This window comes from Neomonachus schauinslandi, chromosome 4 (genome assembly GCF_002201575.2).
Source record: "Neomonachus schauinslandi chromosome 4, ASM220157v2, whole genome shotgun sequence".
NCBI classification, from domain to species: domain Eukaryota; kingdom Metazoa; phylum Chordata; class Mammalia; order Carnivora; family Phocidae; genus Neomonachus; species Neomonachus schauinslandi.
The window spans coordinates 186,311,102-186,330,002 of record NC_058406.1 but is presented as its reverse complement, the minus strand read 5'-3'; the positions used below and the strand labels follow the sequence as shown (position 1 = coordinate 186,330,002).

Genomic DNA, 18,901 nt, shown 5'->3' with positions numbered 1-18,901 from the left:
TGATGGTGCCTACTGGGAGAAGCCGCCCAGGCCCATGTCTCCTCTGCTCTCCTGCATGGGGCTGAGTGCCCCCAGTGCCCCGTATCCTCCCTCCCCAAGGAAGAAGGTGCTCCGGGCATGGGGTCATACAGGGTGTGCCGTCAGGATCACGGTTCTATGTGTGTGCCCTGTGACCGGGGTGGGGACTCAACAGCGCCATCAGGGAGCCCCTCTGCGCCTGGCCACACACGAGGGGACCTGGGGCTCTGTGGTCTTGTGGAATGTTCTTACTGGTGCCCGTGGCCATCCTTCCTCGCTGGCCTCCTGTGACTTGGGCTGTCTTCTTGCTCCTTTGCTGCCCCCGTCCTGGGAGAGGGCTCAGCGGATGGAGCAGGCCGCTGGGCAGTGGGCAGAGCCAGGCCTGGAAGCCTGGCCTCCTGTGGCCTTCCTGAAGGAGCGGAGGGAGGGGTGGGGCGGGGGCGGCACTGCAGGTGGAGAGAGAGAGGGGCGTGCATGGCTGCCGTCCTGAGCGCCCCTTGGGGCCGTCAGCAGTCCTGTTTCTCCGTGGCCCGTTCTGGGCGCTGTTCCGTGAGGTGGCTGGGGTCCTGGCTGGCACCGGTGTGACGCGGAGGCCTGGTTGCCATGATGACATCCCGAGGCATGCCATTGCAGCTTCCCCAGCTGGCCCTCCTCTGCCTCGGGCTCTGTGGTGTGCACGGGTGCGTGGGGCCGAGCATCTGGCCTGGGTGTGCATGGGGGGCGGAAGAAGTGGGTCGGGGATGGTGGCCTGAGAGTGGGTGTGGGCAGGAACTGGGGCTCTGTGACCCGGGGTCTCTGTGGCCAGATGCACTAAGCTTCGGGAGGTGAGGGTGTGTGCCCAAGTCACCTGCGGGAGGGGACTTGCCCCGGCCTGCAGCCAACTCTCCCCCTGAAGGAAACAAAATCAGTGGTCATGACTGACCCACACCTCTCTTGGTGTGCCCTCCCCCAGGCAGGGGTCTGGGTTCCCGCCGGCCTGAGGCGGCAGCATGCCGTGGGAAGAGGGTGCGCTGGTGTCTGTCTGTCTCCAACAGCCAGTCTCTGGCCACACGTGGGCGCCGTCTTGGCAGGCGGATGGCCGGGGGACCCGCTTCTGCCCAGTCGCCTGGTGATTCTGGGCAAGTCTTACCGCCTGGCCTCCACAAACGGTCACATGTGCCCAGGACCTGGGAGATGGTTGTGCCTGCTTGTGGGAATGTCTGGGGAGGTCTTGTCCGGCCTGTCCCATCCCGGTGGCTGTGTCTGTAGTGTTCCTGTGGGGAAACCACACGGAGGAGACGAAACGAAGCTCCTGCCCTCAGTCTCCCTCCCGGCCTGCCTGCGAGAGCCACCCCTGCCGCTCCAGACACCCTGACCTCCACCTCGGCTCCTCGGAGGGCACTGGGCTTCCAAAACGGAGGCCGCGTTGGTTTGGGAAGGAGAAGGCTCAGGGCCTGGGCACCCGGCCTTGGGAGTTAGTCACTCATCCGCAGACATTTACCGAGTGAGCCAGGGGCTGGTGGTGCGGAGGTGGCTGAGATGGCCCCGGCCTGGGGCCGCCCGTGGCTGCAGGGGCTGCCTGGGAGGGCAGTGCAGCTTGGTGAGCTACCTGTGGACAGAGAGGAGGCTCTTCAGATGCAGGGGAGGAGAGCTCGGACCCCTCCCCTCATCTGAGCAGCTAGCCCTTGTCAGGTGTTTCGGGGGACTTCCACAGGCGTGGGTGGTCTAGGCTGGGTCTCTAGCCAGGGTCTTCTGGCCCCGGGGAGCCATAGCAGCCTGTAGCCCCAGGGTTGGCGGCGGAGGCCAGTCCGCCCCTGGAGGTGAGGCTGGGTGGGGACCCCGGGTTGGGGAGCCCTGCTGCTGATGCCTGTGGGGACCCCGGGGTGGGGCACCCTGCTGCTGACGCCTCTGGGGACCCCGGGGTGGGGTGCCCTGCTGCTGATGCATGTGGGGACCCCGGGGTGGGGCGCCCTGCTGCTGACCTTGGTGTTGCTTCCCTTTGTCTGTGGCCCCTCTTCCATCTGGCTGCAGTGCCCTGGGGGTGTCGAGAGGCCCTTGGGGGACAAGGGCATTCAGGGTTGAACGGGCCTGTGGCGCACTGGTCTGTCCCTGAGAGCCGAATTAGGAAACGCGGGGTTAGGGCTCACCGTGTGCCCCAGCCAGGCTCAAGTGGTGACTGAATCTGGGGTCAGCCAGGACACCTCCTGGGCCAGGCTGTGGCTGGCTGGGGTGACATGTCCCAGTGAGCTGGGTTGGCGCTTTAGTCTTCTCTCCCAAGAAGCAGAGATGAACAAGGTGGGGTGGGCCCACTTGCAGAGGCTTGTGGGGCAGGAGCAGGGACCGGATGTGTCTGTCACCCGTGCGGACACGGGGCAGCTCCCAGGGCACAAGCGGGGCTGGGTGCAGTGTTGGAGTGCCAAGGGCCCGCCGGCCGCAGATGTCCCTGAGCGCTCGCTGCGTGCCTGCCGCTCCAGCCCGGGGGACACATGGGTGACTGAGGCGGGCACACACGCTGGCCTGGAGAGTGCTGCCTGCCGGCCTGCACACACTGCCACCCCCATCCCGCGAGTCTGTCCCGTCTTCCCGATCATCGCGCCCTCGTGCACAGCCCGTGTTTGCTTGGTGAAGTGAGGTATCCGGTTTATTTCTCTTGATTCTTAGAAGTGACGTGTCCCTGGCAGAGAACTTGGGAAGCCCGGGGGCTCACACTCCTGGGTGCTGGGTCCTGAGTGCGGTTACCCGCCCGTGGCCTCCTCTGCTCTGCCCGTCAGCCACAGTGCTCGGAGCGGTTTTGTGACCGCTTTGGCGTGTCCTTTATGCACCCTGCAGGCCACCCAGTTACCGTGTACGGGTCAGTGTTGGCGCACTCAGCCTTGTGCAGCTGTCACCTCGCGGTGGCTCCGGGACATCTTCATCACTCGGCTAGAACCCCGGCCCGCAGCAGTCTCCCCCTACTCCTACCTCTCATCCACCTGGCAGCCCCTACTTTGTGCCCTGTCCACGTAGATGCGTCTGTTCTGGACATTTTGTGCAAACGGAATCAGCTGCGCGTGGCCCTCCGTGGTGGCTCATCTGTCTGAGCAGCGTTCACGGCCGGTCTCCGGGTGTCTCCCAGGGTGACACTCAGCAGGTTAATCTGTTCCTTCCAGTCTTTTGTCTGCACACGGGCAGAGTTTTGAGTGTGATGGGAGCTAAGGTGCCCCGGCACGCACAGACCTCACGGGTTCAGTTTGGTGACTTTTGGTGGCCGTGTTCACCCGGGAAACCGCCACCGCCACCCACATTGAACATCGGGTCCCCCAGGAGGTCCCCGGTGCCCCTTCCAGCCACTGCACCCCCTTCTGAATCCCAGCACCAGATGTGAGTGTAGCCTGTTCTAGGATTTCATCTGTGTGGTGTCGTACAATGCGAACTCTTTGTGGTCCGGCTTCCTGTGCATGACACGATGTCCCTGTGTGTGTCGCTGCAGGCCCAGCGGCCCTTCGGGGCATGGACGGGCCGGGGTTTGCCCCTTCTCCTGTTGGGGCGTGTTTGGGCTGTTTTCATGTTGGGAGGTGATGACCGGGTGTGGGGGTGTCTTTACGCAGAGCCGCGCAGTAGGTCTCCCTGGTGGCGGCTCCTGCAGGCGGGACCTGTGCTCTGCCCGCGCCTCGGGGTGACTCTGTGATGGAAGCACTTCCGGCCTCATTGTTCTCTTTAGTGTTGTTTCTGAGTATTTCTCCCGCAGCTAAACATATACTTTTAACGCTATTAAAAGTCATGATGTAATATTCTGCCTTAGGTACCTAATGTGATACATGTAATTCTTCATCATCAGTTATTTCGGTTGTTTCTCGCTTTTGTTTTATATTTTGTAATGTTTCTGAGTATTTCCTGTCTGACTGGCTGGAGCACAGGCAGGGTGCGGGGTGCGGTCCTGCTGCCAGCCATCTGCAGTGGGCGTGTGCAGCTTGGTGCTGGGAGCGCTGCCCCGCATCCCCCGCTGCGCACGGGGCGCCCCCTGTGGTTGCTCACGGGGCGTTTCTCGTGCGGGCAGGCTGTGCACATTTCTTCCTTGCAGTATCTGCATCGTCCTTGCTTGTTTACGTTACCTTTGAACGTGGTTAGACATCAGTTTGTGGAAGTGCTTTGTATACAGACGATAGCAGTCTTTGTCCTGTTTGTGGTGACTGTTTCTATGGTGTTGGTTGTCTTCTAATTCTGCTGTTGCATTTTCATTTACAAAAGTTCTTTTTTTTTTTTTAATTTAATATGCTGCCAAATGTATTTCCTTGTGTGTTTATGTGTAACATTGCTTTTGTATTTGGGAGATGTTTTCTTTCGGGTTGCTTTACTGTTTTATTTCTAATTTATTTTTAAAGTCTTCAGCCCTTTAGTCCATCTGGATTGTTTTTGTTTAGATGGTGAGCTGAGGAACTGGCATGGTGTTTTTTCAGCGGCTCATAGGTCTGTCTGAGCACTGGGTCCTGGAAGGCCGCGGGTGGGACAGGGTCGGGTTCTGGGAGGACAGGCTCCTTCCTTAGTGCCTGTGTGAGCTCAGTGAGTCTCCCTCCCCCCTCCATGCACCAGGTCCTTGCTGAGGGCCTGTGGCTTGGGCCAGACCCCTGCAGTGGCTGCGTGGTGAACTCACTGAAGTGCACTTCTCCTTGACCCCCATCTTCGGCTGCACTCCTGCCCAGCCCAGGTCCTGACAGGGCGGCCCAAGGCTGCTGCTTCCCGAAGGGAGGTGGGCTTTCTGCCGTGGTTGTCGGGGGTGGGTTTGTACAGTCTCCGTTTGCACCGGAAGCTCGTTGGCCCCATGACTGTGGCCCTGGGGGTCCTGCGTCTGGCAGGCCCCCTGGTCCTTGACTTGTCCCTTCACCCTGTACTTTCTCCAGGGCCAGCCTTGGGGTTCTCAGGGCTCCCTGTGCAGGAGAACAGGAGTTCCTTGTGGCCCCAGCGGTGAGCATGCCCTGATCTCTCTCCCACTCACTCCTGGGCGGCCCTGCTGGAGACCGAGTGTGCCAGACTGGGGGAGGAGTGGCTCTGTGGTGGCCCCAGGGGTGGTCAGAGGCAGACTGGGGACTCAGACTTGGTGGCACCTGCAGTCTCCTAATACCCTGTCCTATAAAGGGGAGCAGGTCACAAGCCTCCCATTGGGGGGGTCCCTTCCTCCTCCCTTCCAGGTCCCTCCAGTTCAGCAGCTGGGAGACCGCCTGTGTCCTCCCGGGGCCCCTGGATGCGGAGTCCACTGTGGGTGCCCAGGAGCCCCAAGAGGTGTATTGCAGCATGTGGAACAGGGCCTGGTGCATGGTGGCCCTGGGCGTGTTGTCCACTGACAGCGCCACTCTGGTGGGGGCCACACAGTACAGAGCCGTGGAGGCTTGGTGTTCCCGAATCCAGGCCTTGTCTTTCCACCCAGGCTGCTGCCTCCCTGGGGGAAGGGGACCAGGAGCTCCCGGGTGTTGGGGCACCTGCCTGGTGTCTGTCCTGCATGTTCTGTCTGGCGTGGATTTGTGGGCTACAATCTGGTGGTGGTTGTGAGCAACAGACACCTTCCCAGTCCCCCCGAGGGCAGGGTGCTGAGGCCCTGACTGGTTCCCCTTGCCATCTGGCCTCCCCCTGCCCCACCCGTGCATCTTTCCCATTTCATAGTGTTTTCATTTGAAAGCATTCTTGAGGGACCTGCGGGTCATGGATTTCCCACTTCTGAAGTGATGTGCTTAGAAGCCGCGTCCCAGGTGAATGGGCAGTAGTCTTTTAACATTTCCCTGGATTTGGAACTAAAACCCCTCCTTTGCTGCACTCAGCGGCATTCACTGCAGACTAGATTGGCTCTGTCTGGTGTTTCATCTTACGGGGTTTCATTCTGCTGCCTGTGTGCTAACTCCTCCCTTCCTCCCTGTCGTCTGTCTCTGCCTGCTGGGGTCACAGTGCCCGCTGGGCTCCAAGGGCCCTGGGCTCAGCCTGGGTTGTCCATCTCTGAAGGCCCAGCCAGTGGGGCCCGGGCGGGGTCCTTGGCCCTGCCCACCCCGACTCCGCCCTGGCCCCGCCCCTGGCCCCACCCTGCCCCTCTGCCCCGCCCATGCCCTCCTCAGCCCCGCCCTCCTCGGCCCCACCCTTCTTGGCCCCCCATCTTGACTCCGCCCTGGCTCCCCCTCCCAAGCCCCGCCCACCTGACCCCACCCGGGGCCCGCCCTTCTCACCCCAACACATCTGGGGGCCCCCCCACACCCTCCTTGGCCCCGCCCTCCTTGGCCCCCTCCCCCCTCGGCCCCACCCTCCTCGGCCCGCCCACCTCGACCACGCCCCACCCTCCTCGGCCCCGCCTCTGGCCCTGCCCTCCTCGGCCTCACCGCACCTCCCCTTGCCTGGCCGGCAGAAGGGGCTGGTGGTGTGGCGACCTCGCAGTGCACCCGGGCCAGCACTCCTCTGCTGCGTGGTGGTCTCGGGGTCTCCTGCTGTCAAAGTTCCCGCCTGTCACCAGCCCGGGCTCCTGCAGCAGGTCCTGGGGGCCCGTGGCTGAAGGACAGCCCTGGCAGGAGCTCTGAAGCCCGCCCTGGTCTCCTCCTGGAGGGCGGCAGTGACCCGCTTGTCTTCACGCTGTCCTGGTGTCTTGGGCCAGTTGGGGGTCGGGTGGGGTTTCGGGGGGAGTCCAGGTTGTCACTGCCATCCCCCTGCCTCCCTCCTGGGTGGGGTGTTTGCCCCACCTCCTATTTGTGTGAAGCCTGGCCGGGCCGGGCGCTGGGCTCCCAGGGCCCTTAAGACGGGGCGCTGTCCTGTGACGGGGGCTGTGGCGGCCCGAGCAGCCCCCGTGGTCCCAGCTGGGTCTGGGCCTTGTGGCCGCTTCAAAGACCAAAACATGCTCCTCCCAGGGAGCCAGTCCTGGGGGCCTGCCCTCCCCTCTCTTTTCTCCCCATGGTGCCGTGGCCAGGGGAAGGAGGGAAATGTCAGGAAGAAGGTGGGAGTCCGAGTGGCCAGGCGGCCTGAAGGAGCAGAGGAGGGGAGAAGAGCAGGGAGAAACCAGATGCAGGGGTGGGGGCTGAGCCCCGACAAGCCCGCAAGACAAGCTGACTAGCCTTGGCGAGCGTCCCTGTGACAGCAGAGAGCGGAGAAGTGGCTGGAGCACTTACTCCAGTTAGAGGATGTTCTGAGGCCTTTGCAGGGAGCCCGTGTGGTCCCTGAGCATCCCTGGGGGGCTGGGCCGTGGGCAGCGCCTGCTCTCAGAGGCCCGGGTGAGGAGAGGGTCGGGTGTCCGTCACGTGGGTGGTCTTTCCTTTTGCAGCGTTGGGATGTTGCATCCTGCCTAGGAAGCTTCCCTGCACACGGTTACAGGAGCCCAACTTTTAATTTCCTCAGACCCTTTGATCTTGGACCGAGAAGCCATGATCCGTTTGGAACATGTTCTTTTATTGTGGTGGGCCTGGACCCCTTTGTCATCCGCCACGGCTGACCAGATGTCCCAGCACCGCTTGTTAGACGAGCCTGCTTTGATTTGAGTTGCCCCGTTTATTACATCCTGGGGTCTGTTTTCAGACTTTCTCATTCCACTGGTTTATGTTTTCACGCACAGAGTTTTAGTTATAGAAGCTTTCTGGCGTTTACTGAGGTGGACTTCCCATGCCCTGAAGTTCGCCCTTTGGAAATGGACAGTTCGGCGGTTTTTGGTCTGTTCACAGTTGTGTGTCCACCATCACTCTCTAATTCCAGAAGATTTCTGTCAGCCTGAAAGAAACCGCACACCCCCGAGTGGTCTGTCTCCCCCTGAGCGGTCCGACTGCAGACCCCTCTGCCCCCAGCCTCTGGCAAGCACCTGTGTGCTTTCTGTTCGCATGGATTTGCTTCTTCTGGGCAGTCCTGCAAGGTGGACTCACACACGTGTAGTTTCTGTGTGGGATCCCTTTGGTCAGTGGGCTGTGCTCTGGACCCATGGTGTCGCAGCCCGCACCAGCGCTTCCTTCTCTGGGACATCGCAGGTCTGGGGAGAGGGGTCCTTCCAGGGGGTCTGTTTGCTCTTGTCCAGGATATCGTTTGTCCTATGGCTTTCCCGTGGGAACTCCCCGTCAGGCTGCTGAGCTCTGGAAGGAGGCTTGTTGGTGTTTTGGTCAGGGTGGAGAATGGACGTCTTCATGAGGTTGGGTGGTCCTGTCCGAGAGCCAGGCATGTCTTTCCGTGGGGGCAGATCTGCCTTTCTTCCTGGAGCATTCTGAAGTTTCCCGTGAGCGATGCTTCCTGTGTCCATTCACGTGCGTGGAAATGTGTTCCCAGGCGCTCAGACTTCATTGTTGCCATCGCAAACGGGGTTTCTCTGCCGGCCCGGCGTCTTGCTGGGCGTGTGCGTGCGCAGAGGCTGCTGCTCTCTGTACGTGAGCTTCTTTGCCCACACTCGAACTCGCGACTCGGGTTTGGCGAGTGTGCCGTTGTGCCCGTGACAAAGAGGGACCGTCGCTTCCAGCTGTCTGTCGTCTTGTGATGACCCCTGCCGTCCAGCTGCCCTGGCCGATGCCCCCGGAGTGGAGTTGGGTGGTGCCGGGTGTGGAGGTGCCCATGCCCCCCCGGACCTTTTTGCTAACGGGTATTTACTTCATCATTTCCAGAACGTTCTCCAGTGCTTGCGTCAGGAATGTGGTTGGCGTCTGTGGGGATCTCGTAAGCCTTTCCCTTTGGTCCGTTAGGTGGTCTGGTCTGTTTGGCTAGTGGATTTCCTCATGTTGAATATGCTTTGCATTCCTGGGAAAATAAGCAACTCGCGTTCTGAATTTTGTTCTTTGGGATTCTATTTGGTGCTTTTGCATCAGGGCAAAAGTGGTTCGCCATTTGTGTTTGGACTGTGTTTATCAGGTTTTGGGACCGATTTTCTACACGCTTCATTAAAAAGCATCAGGAAGCCTCCCCTCATCGTCAGCCCCCTGGAATAATTGACGGAGCATTGGAAATGTGGCGGGATCCCCCGCACAGCCGTCTGGCCCTGGTGTCGTTGTGGGTGGCTTTACGATAACTGCTTCTATTTCTTCTCTCCAAACTCGTCTGTTCAGGCTGCCTCCAATGGGTCACTTTTCGGTAAACTTCACTTCCTAAGATATAGCCCCTTTCATCGGGGTTTTACAACTGATTTGCATAGAGATTTGCAAGTGGGGCCTTAGGCTCCCTCAACCTTTGTTCTGGTTCAGGGATGATTCTTCCCTTTGAATTTTCCATGTTGCACAGGCGTGCTTCCTCCCTCTTTTCCTGAGTGCGTTAGCTACCGGCTGTCTCCTTCGTTAGTATTATTTTAGAAAACGAGATCTTACTTTATTAGGTCTGCTGTTTTTCTATCTTCTACTTCATTAATACTCTTTTATTTATATTGTTTCTTTTGTTCGGTTACCTTTGGTTTATTATATTGTTTTTCTTAAACGTTTTTTTTAAGCGTAGGTGTATTAATTAAAGTATCTTGGGCTGTGAATGACAGAAAATCAAACTGAGCTCGCGGGAAGGGGGATCCGGGGATGAGGTGGGTCTCAGAGATGGCTGTGTTCCCGCACGGTCGCTTTGGCGTGGCCTCCCCAGCGTGAGAGCTGCTTTGGGCTCACAGGGGCTGTGGTCACAGATGGCGCGGCTGCAGCCGCTCCCAACCGAGGCCACGCAGGCGACGGCCACACAAGCAGACATCGTTCCCGGCGCGCCGCCCTCCGTGCTCGGCGGGCGTTCGGTAAGCAGCTCTCAGAAGACGGGCTATGTGCCCCTAAACCTTTCAGCTGAGGAATCAGTTTGCTTTCACCTTTTGTCACGAAATGTTTAGTGTTATGAAGTTCCTCTGATCACTGCTTTAAATGTATCTTATTGATGTTCTTATGCAGTGTTTTCACTGTTCGGGTTTTTTTTTAGAAATTTGTTAATTTTAGTTTTTTCTTTTTTCTTTTTTTCTCTAAGAGCGTTTAATAGATTCTGTTTAAAATGGGAGGGACTTCTTGGTTTTAGGAAGCACATAAAACATGTCCGTGCCAACGCCGGAGCCCACATCCCCGCAGTCTCGAGCGCCCGACCACAGACACGGGGCATCTTCGCTCACTTCCGTGCACCTCACTTTCTGTTCGTGATGCTTTCAGTTCTTGGTATACAGATCCTGTACCTTTTGTACAGATTTACTTCTAGGATTTAAAAAAATCTCCAGTGAGTTTTAATCTTATTTTTAACTTAATATTTTTGGACGTGATAATTCTAGATTTAAAGAAGAGTCACCAGATTAACAGACATCCTGCGTGCACCACAGCACCCTTCCCCGCAGTGGCTCTTCCTTCCGTGTGTCCACGTGTGCGCACACACACACGTTTCCTTCTGGACGGCTTGACCGTGAGCCGCAGCTGCGATCCTCCCTCGTCCTTGGCTACATGGTGTCTTACGCGTGCACGGTGTGGTGATCACAGTTGGGAAAGTCCCGCAGATGCGACACTCTCGTCTAAGGGTCGTGTTCGTATTCACGGGGCAGAGCTTGTGAGCGGCTGTGTGGGGGCAAAGCTGGGCAGTCATGAACGTCACACACACACAGCCGTGTGCGCGGTGCTGTGTGCATGCACATGTCCGTGTCTGGACTGTGAGAATGGAATTCACACAGGTGACTCCAGGCTCCCGCCGGGGCAGAGGTGATGCCGGGGCGGGGGCGGGGCGGGGGAGGGGCTCGTGGTCCGGCAGGGGGACCCGTGTGAGGTGGACCTGAGACTGGTGCCTGCTGCCGAGATTGCGCCGGGGAAGGGTGGGCGGGAGCAGCTGCAGCGACGGTGGGTTGGCGGGTCTGCTCCTAGATCCTGCCTGTGTCTGTGATTTGAAAGAAGTCACTTTCTCTCTGTGAGTTCAGTTTTCTCATCTTAAAAATCGGGGTTTGGTTAGGTCCGGGAGTCCCCGGCACAGGTGACTCCACTGCTCCCATGAACCCACGACCGCCGTCTGTCCTCCTCCGAGGCCCCCGCGACCACACACATGTCCCAGATGTCTTCCACGTGACAGTCCCGTCTTGCTGCCAGGTGTGAGCGGACTTGGTGCCGGATCTGTTGGGTAGCCTGGTCTTGCGATGTCGAGGCCTTCATCCAGGGTCTCTGGGCTGGTTTGGCTTTCGAGCACCCATGCGGGCACACCACAGGGTTGGTGTGGCTGAAGCATGTTGGTGGGCCCGTGGGCAGCAGCCCGTGGAGGGAAGAGTGGGTCCAGATGGCGACGGTCCCCCTGACGGCTCTTGCAGGGGCTGACTCATGGTGTCCGCCTGGCCCTCCGATCATCAGGCAGCCTGGGCGGCTTAGCATCCACCTGGAGCAGTGTGGGTGGGACCAGGCATCTCTGTTGGCTCCAGCCTTGCCCTCCTTGGGGGCAGTGCTGTGGTCTCTAGGCAACACAGCCTGGGCCTCCTGGGCTTGGCGGCTGGGCCCCAGGTGGAGCAGCATGCAGGGTGGCGCGGGCTGCAGGTGTCCTCTCCGCGGGTTTCCTCGGTGGGGCCTCGCGTGTGACCAGGTGAGCGGATGGTGGTTCTCAGCAGGGGGATCCGGGTGGTGGTGGTGGGGGGGACAGCCAGCTTTCCTTCTGGAGCGCCGTGCTCTTTTCCGAGCCCGCCTCCCCCCGCTGACGCTCCGCACATGGAGGGCGTCGAGGAACACCAGGGCCTGTTTGCTGCTCTGTGTGTCACGCACTTTTCTGGGTATGGCCTGCGTCATGTCACGCTGCTCCGAGCCTGCTCGGCTTGCTCTGGTTCAGGGGGGTGGAGACAGAAAGGACAGAGAGCTGCAGAGCAGCAGAATAACCCCGTGATCGGGGCTGTGGCCTGGCAGCATGGCCAGAGGAGGACGGGATGGAGGGTGGGTGGGGACCCCGTGAGGTCTTACCTCGAAAGCCGGGTTAAGCAGGGTTGTGGCTGTGCAGGGCTGGGGAGGAAGAGCAGGGGAGGGAGAGCAGGGTGAGCCCCGGGGTTGGTGCGGGGCAGAGAGGAGGGAGGACTCGGGTGAAGGACAGCACCCCAGGCCAGAGCACAGGCCTGAGGGCCAGGTCCCCAGGGCTGCCGGCAGGACGAGGTCTGGGTGGGACTGAGGCAGGGTGCTCGGGATGGAGGTCCCCATGATGGTGCGTCATCCCTCCTCGTCTGTCCCCAGCTGGAGCACGAGGCCCCTGAGGGCAGATGGCACAGTGTGATGCTCATTTTGCTGTGTCCCCTTCACAGTGCAGGTCAGGTCCACTGAATGAAGACCCGAGATGAACCGGTTCATTCCTCCCTCTGATCCCCCGAGGGCTGGGCAGTGCCCGTGTTACAGATGTGGAAACGGACCCCACCTGGGAAGGACCTGTTTTCCATCTTTGGGGTCCCCTTCAGCTGGAGGGGAGCAGGGCCTGTTCTAGGGCACCCTAGTCTAGAAAATACTGTTCCATGTCTGCTTCTAGGAAGGTCAGCGTCGTCTTGGGAGTTCACTGCCCCTGAGAGCCCCAGGCTGATGGACGAAAGCTGCAGGCAGGGTTGTGTCCTGCTTGGGAGCCCGTCCGGGGCAGAACCTGCCCTGTCTTAGCCCTGGCCCTGGCGCCCAGGTCATTGGACCCCAGCCTGCAGCTGTATCCGGGTGCTCCCTCCTGACCGGGGTCCAGAGGCGTCCCACTGTCAGTCTGTCCCTCCTCCTGGGCCGAGGGCCTTTGTCCTGGGGGCAGGGCTGCGTTGCTGGGGCGTTCCCTGGCACGTCCGCTTCCTCTGCTGCCCTCAGAGCAGGATTTGGGCAGTGCAGGGACGGATGGCTCCCTTTAGGCTGCTGGGGGGTGGGGAAGGGGAGGTGGCCGGGGAAGAGCCCGGCGCCAGCCTGGGGCCACAAGGCCGGAGGAGGTTGGCACGCCTGGCTCAAGGAAGACGCTTGGTGGGAGGCTGCCTAGGGAGCTGACCTTGTTCCCGTGGCCTCTGTCCCACAGCTCTGAGGGCGTCCCGGGCCGTTCCTGGGCCCTGCAGCCCGTCAGCATCCACCCAGCCCTCCGGCCTGGCCCTGCTGCAGCTTCCGCCCACCCAGGCCACAGGGGCTGCCACGGCCTTTGTGCAGCTGTGGGTGGGTGAGCAGGAGCAGCGTGGAGGAAGCTGCCGGCATGGCCGGGGCACAGGGCACCTGGGGGGCCTGGCTGTGTGCCCGCGGCCCCTCGCCGTCTGCCTGTGGCGGGGGGCGCTGCTGGGTTCCAGGCCCCCAGGGGCTCGGGCGCAGAGCAGCGGGCAGAGGGCAGGTGCTGGGGTTCCGTGTTTCTGGCCCTCGGGCTGGGGCCTCTTTGTGGCTCTGGTACTGGGGCAGCCTCCACCTCCCGGTCTGCTGAGCAAACACCGGCAACATGTGCTCTGGGCACAGCAAAATGAGACTGCAAGTCAGACGAGGTGGCAGGCTGCGGGTCTTTTCTCTCTCCTGCCTCGGTAGACCCACCGTTCGTTGCCCTTTGCTTGCTGGGACACAGCTGAGGGCAGGCCCCGGCCTGCTTCTGCCCCGCGGCCCCTCTGCCCCTTTCTGCTGCCCTGCCTGCACTGGGTGCGTGGAGAGCTCTTGGGCTGGGAGAGTCCCAGCCTCTGTCACTTCCTCTAGTTGGCCTGGGCACTCTGTGTGCTCCCATCTTCCCAGAGCCGCCCCTGCGCCTCTCCCTTCAAGCCCAGTTGTCTTGGATCCCGCTGGGCTGCTTCCTCGGAGGGCTGCCAGGCCCGCCCAGTCTGGGGTCTAGCCGTGCCCCCCGGGTCCCTGCGCCCTCCTGGTGGAGCCCTCATCACAGGACATTCTGGCTGGCTCCCAACCAACGTTCACGTCCCCGAGGCCGGGACCAGGCCCACCTTGTTCACATTGGATGCAGTGCCCAGTGCGCTGTGGGCCCCCAGGGTGTATCTGCGGAGGTGTGCCTAGGCCTCCCGGGTGCCTGCCTGGGCTCCTGGTAGCCCCCCAGGACAACACGGTGACTCTGGGGCCGCCTCCACACATCTTAGGAGAGTGCTGGGTCCCTGCCCGGGTCGTCCGCTCAAGGCAGACACCCCCGCAGCCTGTCCACCCTACTCTTGTTTCCAGACTCCTCTTTCTGGATGATGATCTGATTGGAATCTTACAAGTGAAGCTTTATATCTTAAGATGATACCTGTCTAAAGTTTGGAGAATAAATGAGCCCTACAAGGTTGTTTGAGACAGAAGAGTTGTCCCTTCTTCCTCTCCCCAGAGTTAGCTACTTCTGACCCTACAGATCTCTGGATAGCGGGTCTCTGCTCTCGATAATGTGCTCAGTCATGCTGCTGTGTGGTTTTCAACAGTTAGGCATGATTTATCGACTTGCAAGCTGATGGACGTGTGCTTTCAAGCCTGTGCTTGCACACACACCCGCTCGAGCACACAGGCATGAACATTCATGCAAACACATGCTCGAGCACATACGCATGAATACACGCACACGCATGCTTGAACACGTGCACGCTTGAGCATACGTACATGCTGGAGCACACGTGCACGCTGGAACACGCATGTGCGCACTCTAGCACACATGAACACCCATGCACATACAGGTTTGAGCGTACATGCACGCACATGCTGGAGCACACACGTGCATGCTTGAGCATGCACACACATGCACACACATGCACACACGCGGTCCCTCCCTTCCCCAGTGCTGCTCTGGGCTGCATCCTACCGTGGGCAGGTAGATGAGGCCTTTCCTAAGCGCAGTTGCTGCTGGGGGCTGAACCTCGAGGTGAACCAGGATCGGCCTCATTTCCTGCTCACCGTGTTTCCCTGGAGCCTTGTTGTGTCTAGATGCCACAGTCTTCCCTCTCTCCCCGAGGAAGTCTCTCTGGAACCTTCTGTTGCCCCGTCAGCTGGTTACCTTCCTGGCCCCGGCACAGCATCGGCCCCAGGCCTCCCTCCCTCCCCCTCCCCGCCCCCCGCCCCGGGATCCTTCACCTTGCTTCTGCCGCAGGTGGTCGTGCCTGCCTGTTTTCTTACATTATCCCTGCCGGATGGGAAGGACAGGGAAGGGCCCGATCCCTGCCTGGAAGTGCCTTCTGTGCCGCTTGGGGCCACCATGGTTTCGGGTTCTGTCTTTGTGGCCCGTGTGCCCCATGTGCCCCACAGGGCAGGCCCCTCTGGCCATGCTGCATGGCGCTCTGCTCGGTGGCCTCGAGTTCTGGGTCACTCATCCCCTTCCCTGGATGGCCTCTGTCCCCACGATTGCTGTCCCTCGGATGTGGGGGCATGGTTGGTCCTGGCTTCCGCACCTGTTCGTCTTTCCTTCGGCTTCCTCGGTGGCATCCCCCACGCCACCCGAGCACCCTTCCACTGAGCTCTGCACCTCTTGCCCGCCGTGCCCTCTCTCAGCACCTTGGTGTTCTCTGGGCGCCGACAGTGGCCTGTTGGGTGTTGGGGCAGTGCCTCCTGGCTCTGAGGATGGTGACGAGGGGCCGGGTGACCTGGATTCACTCTCGGAGAGGCCGTGCAGTGAGATCACGGGCACTGCCCTGCCAGATCCCAAGCTCTTCCCTGCCGGCTTACTGCTCGTGCCTCAGTGTCCTCGTCTGCCACGTGAGGCAACAGTGGGGTCTCCTTCCAGGTCTTCGTGAGGACGGCGTGGAGCCTGTGTAAGGCGTGCAGGGAAGCGTGGGCGCGTGCCGGGGCTCTGGGTGCCCGCTGTGCACTTAACACTTTATGCTGTTCTTCCCGGTGCTGCTTCCTCCATGTTGTGTCCGCATGAGGCCTGGGCTCCGTCTTCCACATCCGACGTGTTCCCAGGTGCTGGTGAGCATGCAGGTGTCCCACTTCTGCGCAGAGACCTGCCCTCCTCCAGGCTGGCGGCACCCCGCCTCCTCGCTCCTTACCAGCTGTTTCTGCCCCTCCCCGGGCTGCCCGTCTGCCCCGGTAGCGTCCAGAAAGCAAAGGGAGGTCCAGCGGCGGCCTGGGTGGGTGGTGGGGATTCAAGGCCTGGGACCCGTGGTAAGGAAAACCATGTGCTTTCCCCAGAGTCTGCAGACCCTGAGTCCCTGCCAGGGGTCCCTGGGGCCCCGCAGACAGCTCCCCTGTGTGGGACCCGATTCTGTCGTTCGCTTGGACCAGGGTCACATCACAGCAGACTCTGGAAGCAGGTGTGGGAACCAGCGTGTCCCTTGAGCCGCCAAGAGTCAGTCGCTATGGCTCTTCTCGCTGAACTGTTTTGTTTGGGAAAACGCAGCTCTGTTTCATAAAGATATTTATTTAATAGGTAGCGGTTTTCCTGTTACTTTCTTAAAAACTTCGTTTTAATTTGTCACGCAGTAAATACTGGCGGATGTAATCCACATAAGCCAAGGCTTGTTGGGGCTCTGGGGAACTCCTAGCTGCGGAGGGGCTGGGCCGGCCCAGGCAGCGCCGGAGTGGAGCGTGGCCGGGCAGCCTGCTCTGCGGGCCTCCGCCGACCCCGGGAACGTGGGCCTGCTTCTCGCCACCCATGAGCTCACCTGGGTCACCATCCTGCCCTCTCACTTAGGCTTCTGCACGGCCGAGTCGAGCCGTGGCTGCGGAGTGCAGGGAGCCCAGCCCGGCCTGTTGGGAGCGCTGCGTGAGCCGTGCTGGCATCCCTAGCATGTGGCCGATCAGGCAGACGCTGGGCAAGTCTCTGCCTGCTCTCAGCGGCTCCTTTGCAGACACCCAAAAACCGATGACCCTGGAGGGCCCCAGGGGGCACTTGTCAGGCTGGTGAGGTCCCCACTGCCATCCTGGAGCCGTGGTTCCCCCGCGGAGCAGATCGGGCGGGCGGGATGCTGAGCTACTCCCGGCCAGTGTCGTGCTCAGTGCTGAGACAGGTGGTGGTGTTCTGAGTGCCGCCATCAGTGTGTGTCACCCGCTCTGCACGGCCTGCCTGGGGGCAGGTCCTCTCATTACCCTGGCTTTGCAGATGAGGCCGGTGAAGGTCAGTATCTCATCCAAGCTCCACTGGGACCAAGTGTCGAGCTGGTTTCAGCCCCGGCAGCCTGCCCCCAGCCCTCCTGCCATCTTGTGTGGCTCTGAAGGACTGAGCTGGAGCTAGAGAGGGGCAGGTGGCTCAAGCCCCTGGGGTTGCAGCTTGGCAGGGGTGGGCTCATGCAGGGGAGAGCACAGGGCACTGGGGCTCTGGCTGGGGCCGCTGCAGTGTTTGAGGGGTTATTCCCAGTGCCTGTCCCAGAGGGTACCTTGAAGGGGCTCAGTGGGGCCACTGCCCTGGGGCCGGGAGGAACCCGGCTGAGCTGAGGTATGGGCATGGGGCCGCCTGGGGTGAGGGTGAAGTGGAGCCAGGCTGGCGGGCAGGGGCCCGAGTGCACCCCGAATCTGAGCACTAACTCCTCTCCTCCCTCCCGACCTGGTTTTTGTCTCCTCCAGCTCTGTGGGAAGGCAGTGGCCCTGGTGTCTGTAAGAAGATGTCCTACGGATCCATCGCTGGCAGTGGTGGCCCGGGGAGCCATGGCCCTTTTGGGGGACCCTCCAGGCAAGGCTATCAGCCCCTAGGTAATGACAGTGGCTCGCAGTGCTGGTGGGGTGGCGGGGCGTGGCCGTAGGTGGGTCTCTGCTGTCGTGATGGTAGCAGGGGTAGGTGGGTTCTGTGTGACCAGTGTTGCCTGTGGCCAGGGGTGAGCGACCCTGGCCTTTGCCGGGGCGGGGTGGTTGGTGTCGGACTGGGTCAGCACCAAGGGAGACTTCACTGGGAGAGGCTGCCCTGCCAAGGGGGCTGACCTGGTGTGTGCGGTCATTCTGGCGCCACACTGGCCCTCAGCAGGTGCACCGAGCTGGTCTGGAGGTGCCTGGGGGCTTGGCCCGTGGCAGAGCGGATGGATAGTCTGGCCTAGTCTTCCTGATGACAGTGCGGGGTAGGCGTTATTTTTGCAAATACAGAGGAGGAAACTGAGGCAGGGCGGGGTCGGGAATGCTACGCAGCTGGTACAGGGCAGAGCAGGGATCCCCTTCAAGCACTTCTAAGTCGCCTCCCTTTCCCAGCCCTCGCCCTGAGGGCTGTGTTCCGGGCTTCCTTGCTGTTCGGCCGGGTCTTGCTGACGGGGCTGTGTCCCCACACCGGACCTTGCTGGCTATGCGTGTCTCAGAACTTTGTTTATGGAACCGTAGGATTTATCTTATCTGCCGTTTGCTGGTTTGGTTCCCGAGTCCCTGATGCTGCAGGTCTCTGTTCCCTTTTGTTTCCCTGCTCCGTGGCTGTGTGGCGCCCGTCCTGGTCCATGTGTGAGGGCCAGGGAGCGTGTCTGTCACCCAGCAGCACGGCGGGCTGTTGGCACTGTCTGGGCTGCCCTTGGTGCCCCGGCCTTGTCAGCTGAGTGGGGGCCGGTGGTGGATGGTAAGCGGTTGCAGTCTGAGGGCAGGCCTGGCCTCTGGGTTTTCATTTACATTTCTCTGGTGACCGATGGGATGGACCCATTTCTCCTCCTGCGGACTCTCTCTTTTTTTTCTAGGCTTTGCCATCTTCTTACTGACTTGCAGGGTTTCCTTATGTATTCTGGAAGTGAAACCCTTGTCTTCTTGCCCTGTGCGTCTTCGTCCAGTCGGGGCCTGCTTTTCGGTGTGGCACCTGCCTGCTGGGGAGCGCGCGTTCTTGGCGAGCTGAGTTCTCCATCGTGGCTCTCGCTTGAGCGCGCCAGTCCCTCCTGCCTGGTTTGCATTTCTGACTAGTGTGATGAATCCTATCATGAGATGATCCTGGCACCACGTTTACTCTCCTCTGAAGCTGATATGACTGTTGTCCGTCTGTAAGTCTTCTGTCACCATTACCGGGGTTTGATCTTTGTTTATGGGGCAGGGCGCGGGGAGGGCTGAGAGCTGCCCCGTATTTCTCTCTCTGAACCACACGTTGTCCTGGGACTGTTTATTGAAAGTGCCGTCCCCTTCCTACAGACCCGCAGAACCAGAGTGCTGCGATAAGTGATGTTTCCGTGTAGCTTCTCTTGGTCAGTTTTTCCCTTCCTGTGCAAAAT

At 60.6% G+C, this 18,901-nt stretch overlaps 1 protein-coding gene across 1 annotated transcript in view; it reads left to right on the top strand.

The window, feature by feature from the left end:
• TSNARE1 (t-SNARE domain containing 1) overlaps positions 1 to 18,901 on the top strand; it is a 93,856-nt gene that overhangs the window by 11,234 nt on the left and 63,721 nt on the right. The window contains exon 2 of the mRNA XM_044914693.1: positions 17,304 to 17,429. Coding sequence (XP_044770628.1) covers positions 17,342 to 17,429 — 88 coding nt within the window. The 5' untranslated portion in view covers positions 17,304 to 17,341. The remainder of the gene's footprint in view (positions 1 to 17,303; positions 17,430 to 18,901) is intronic.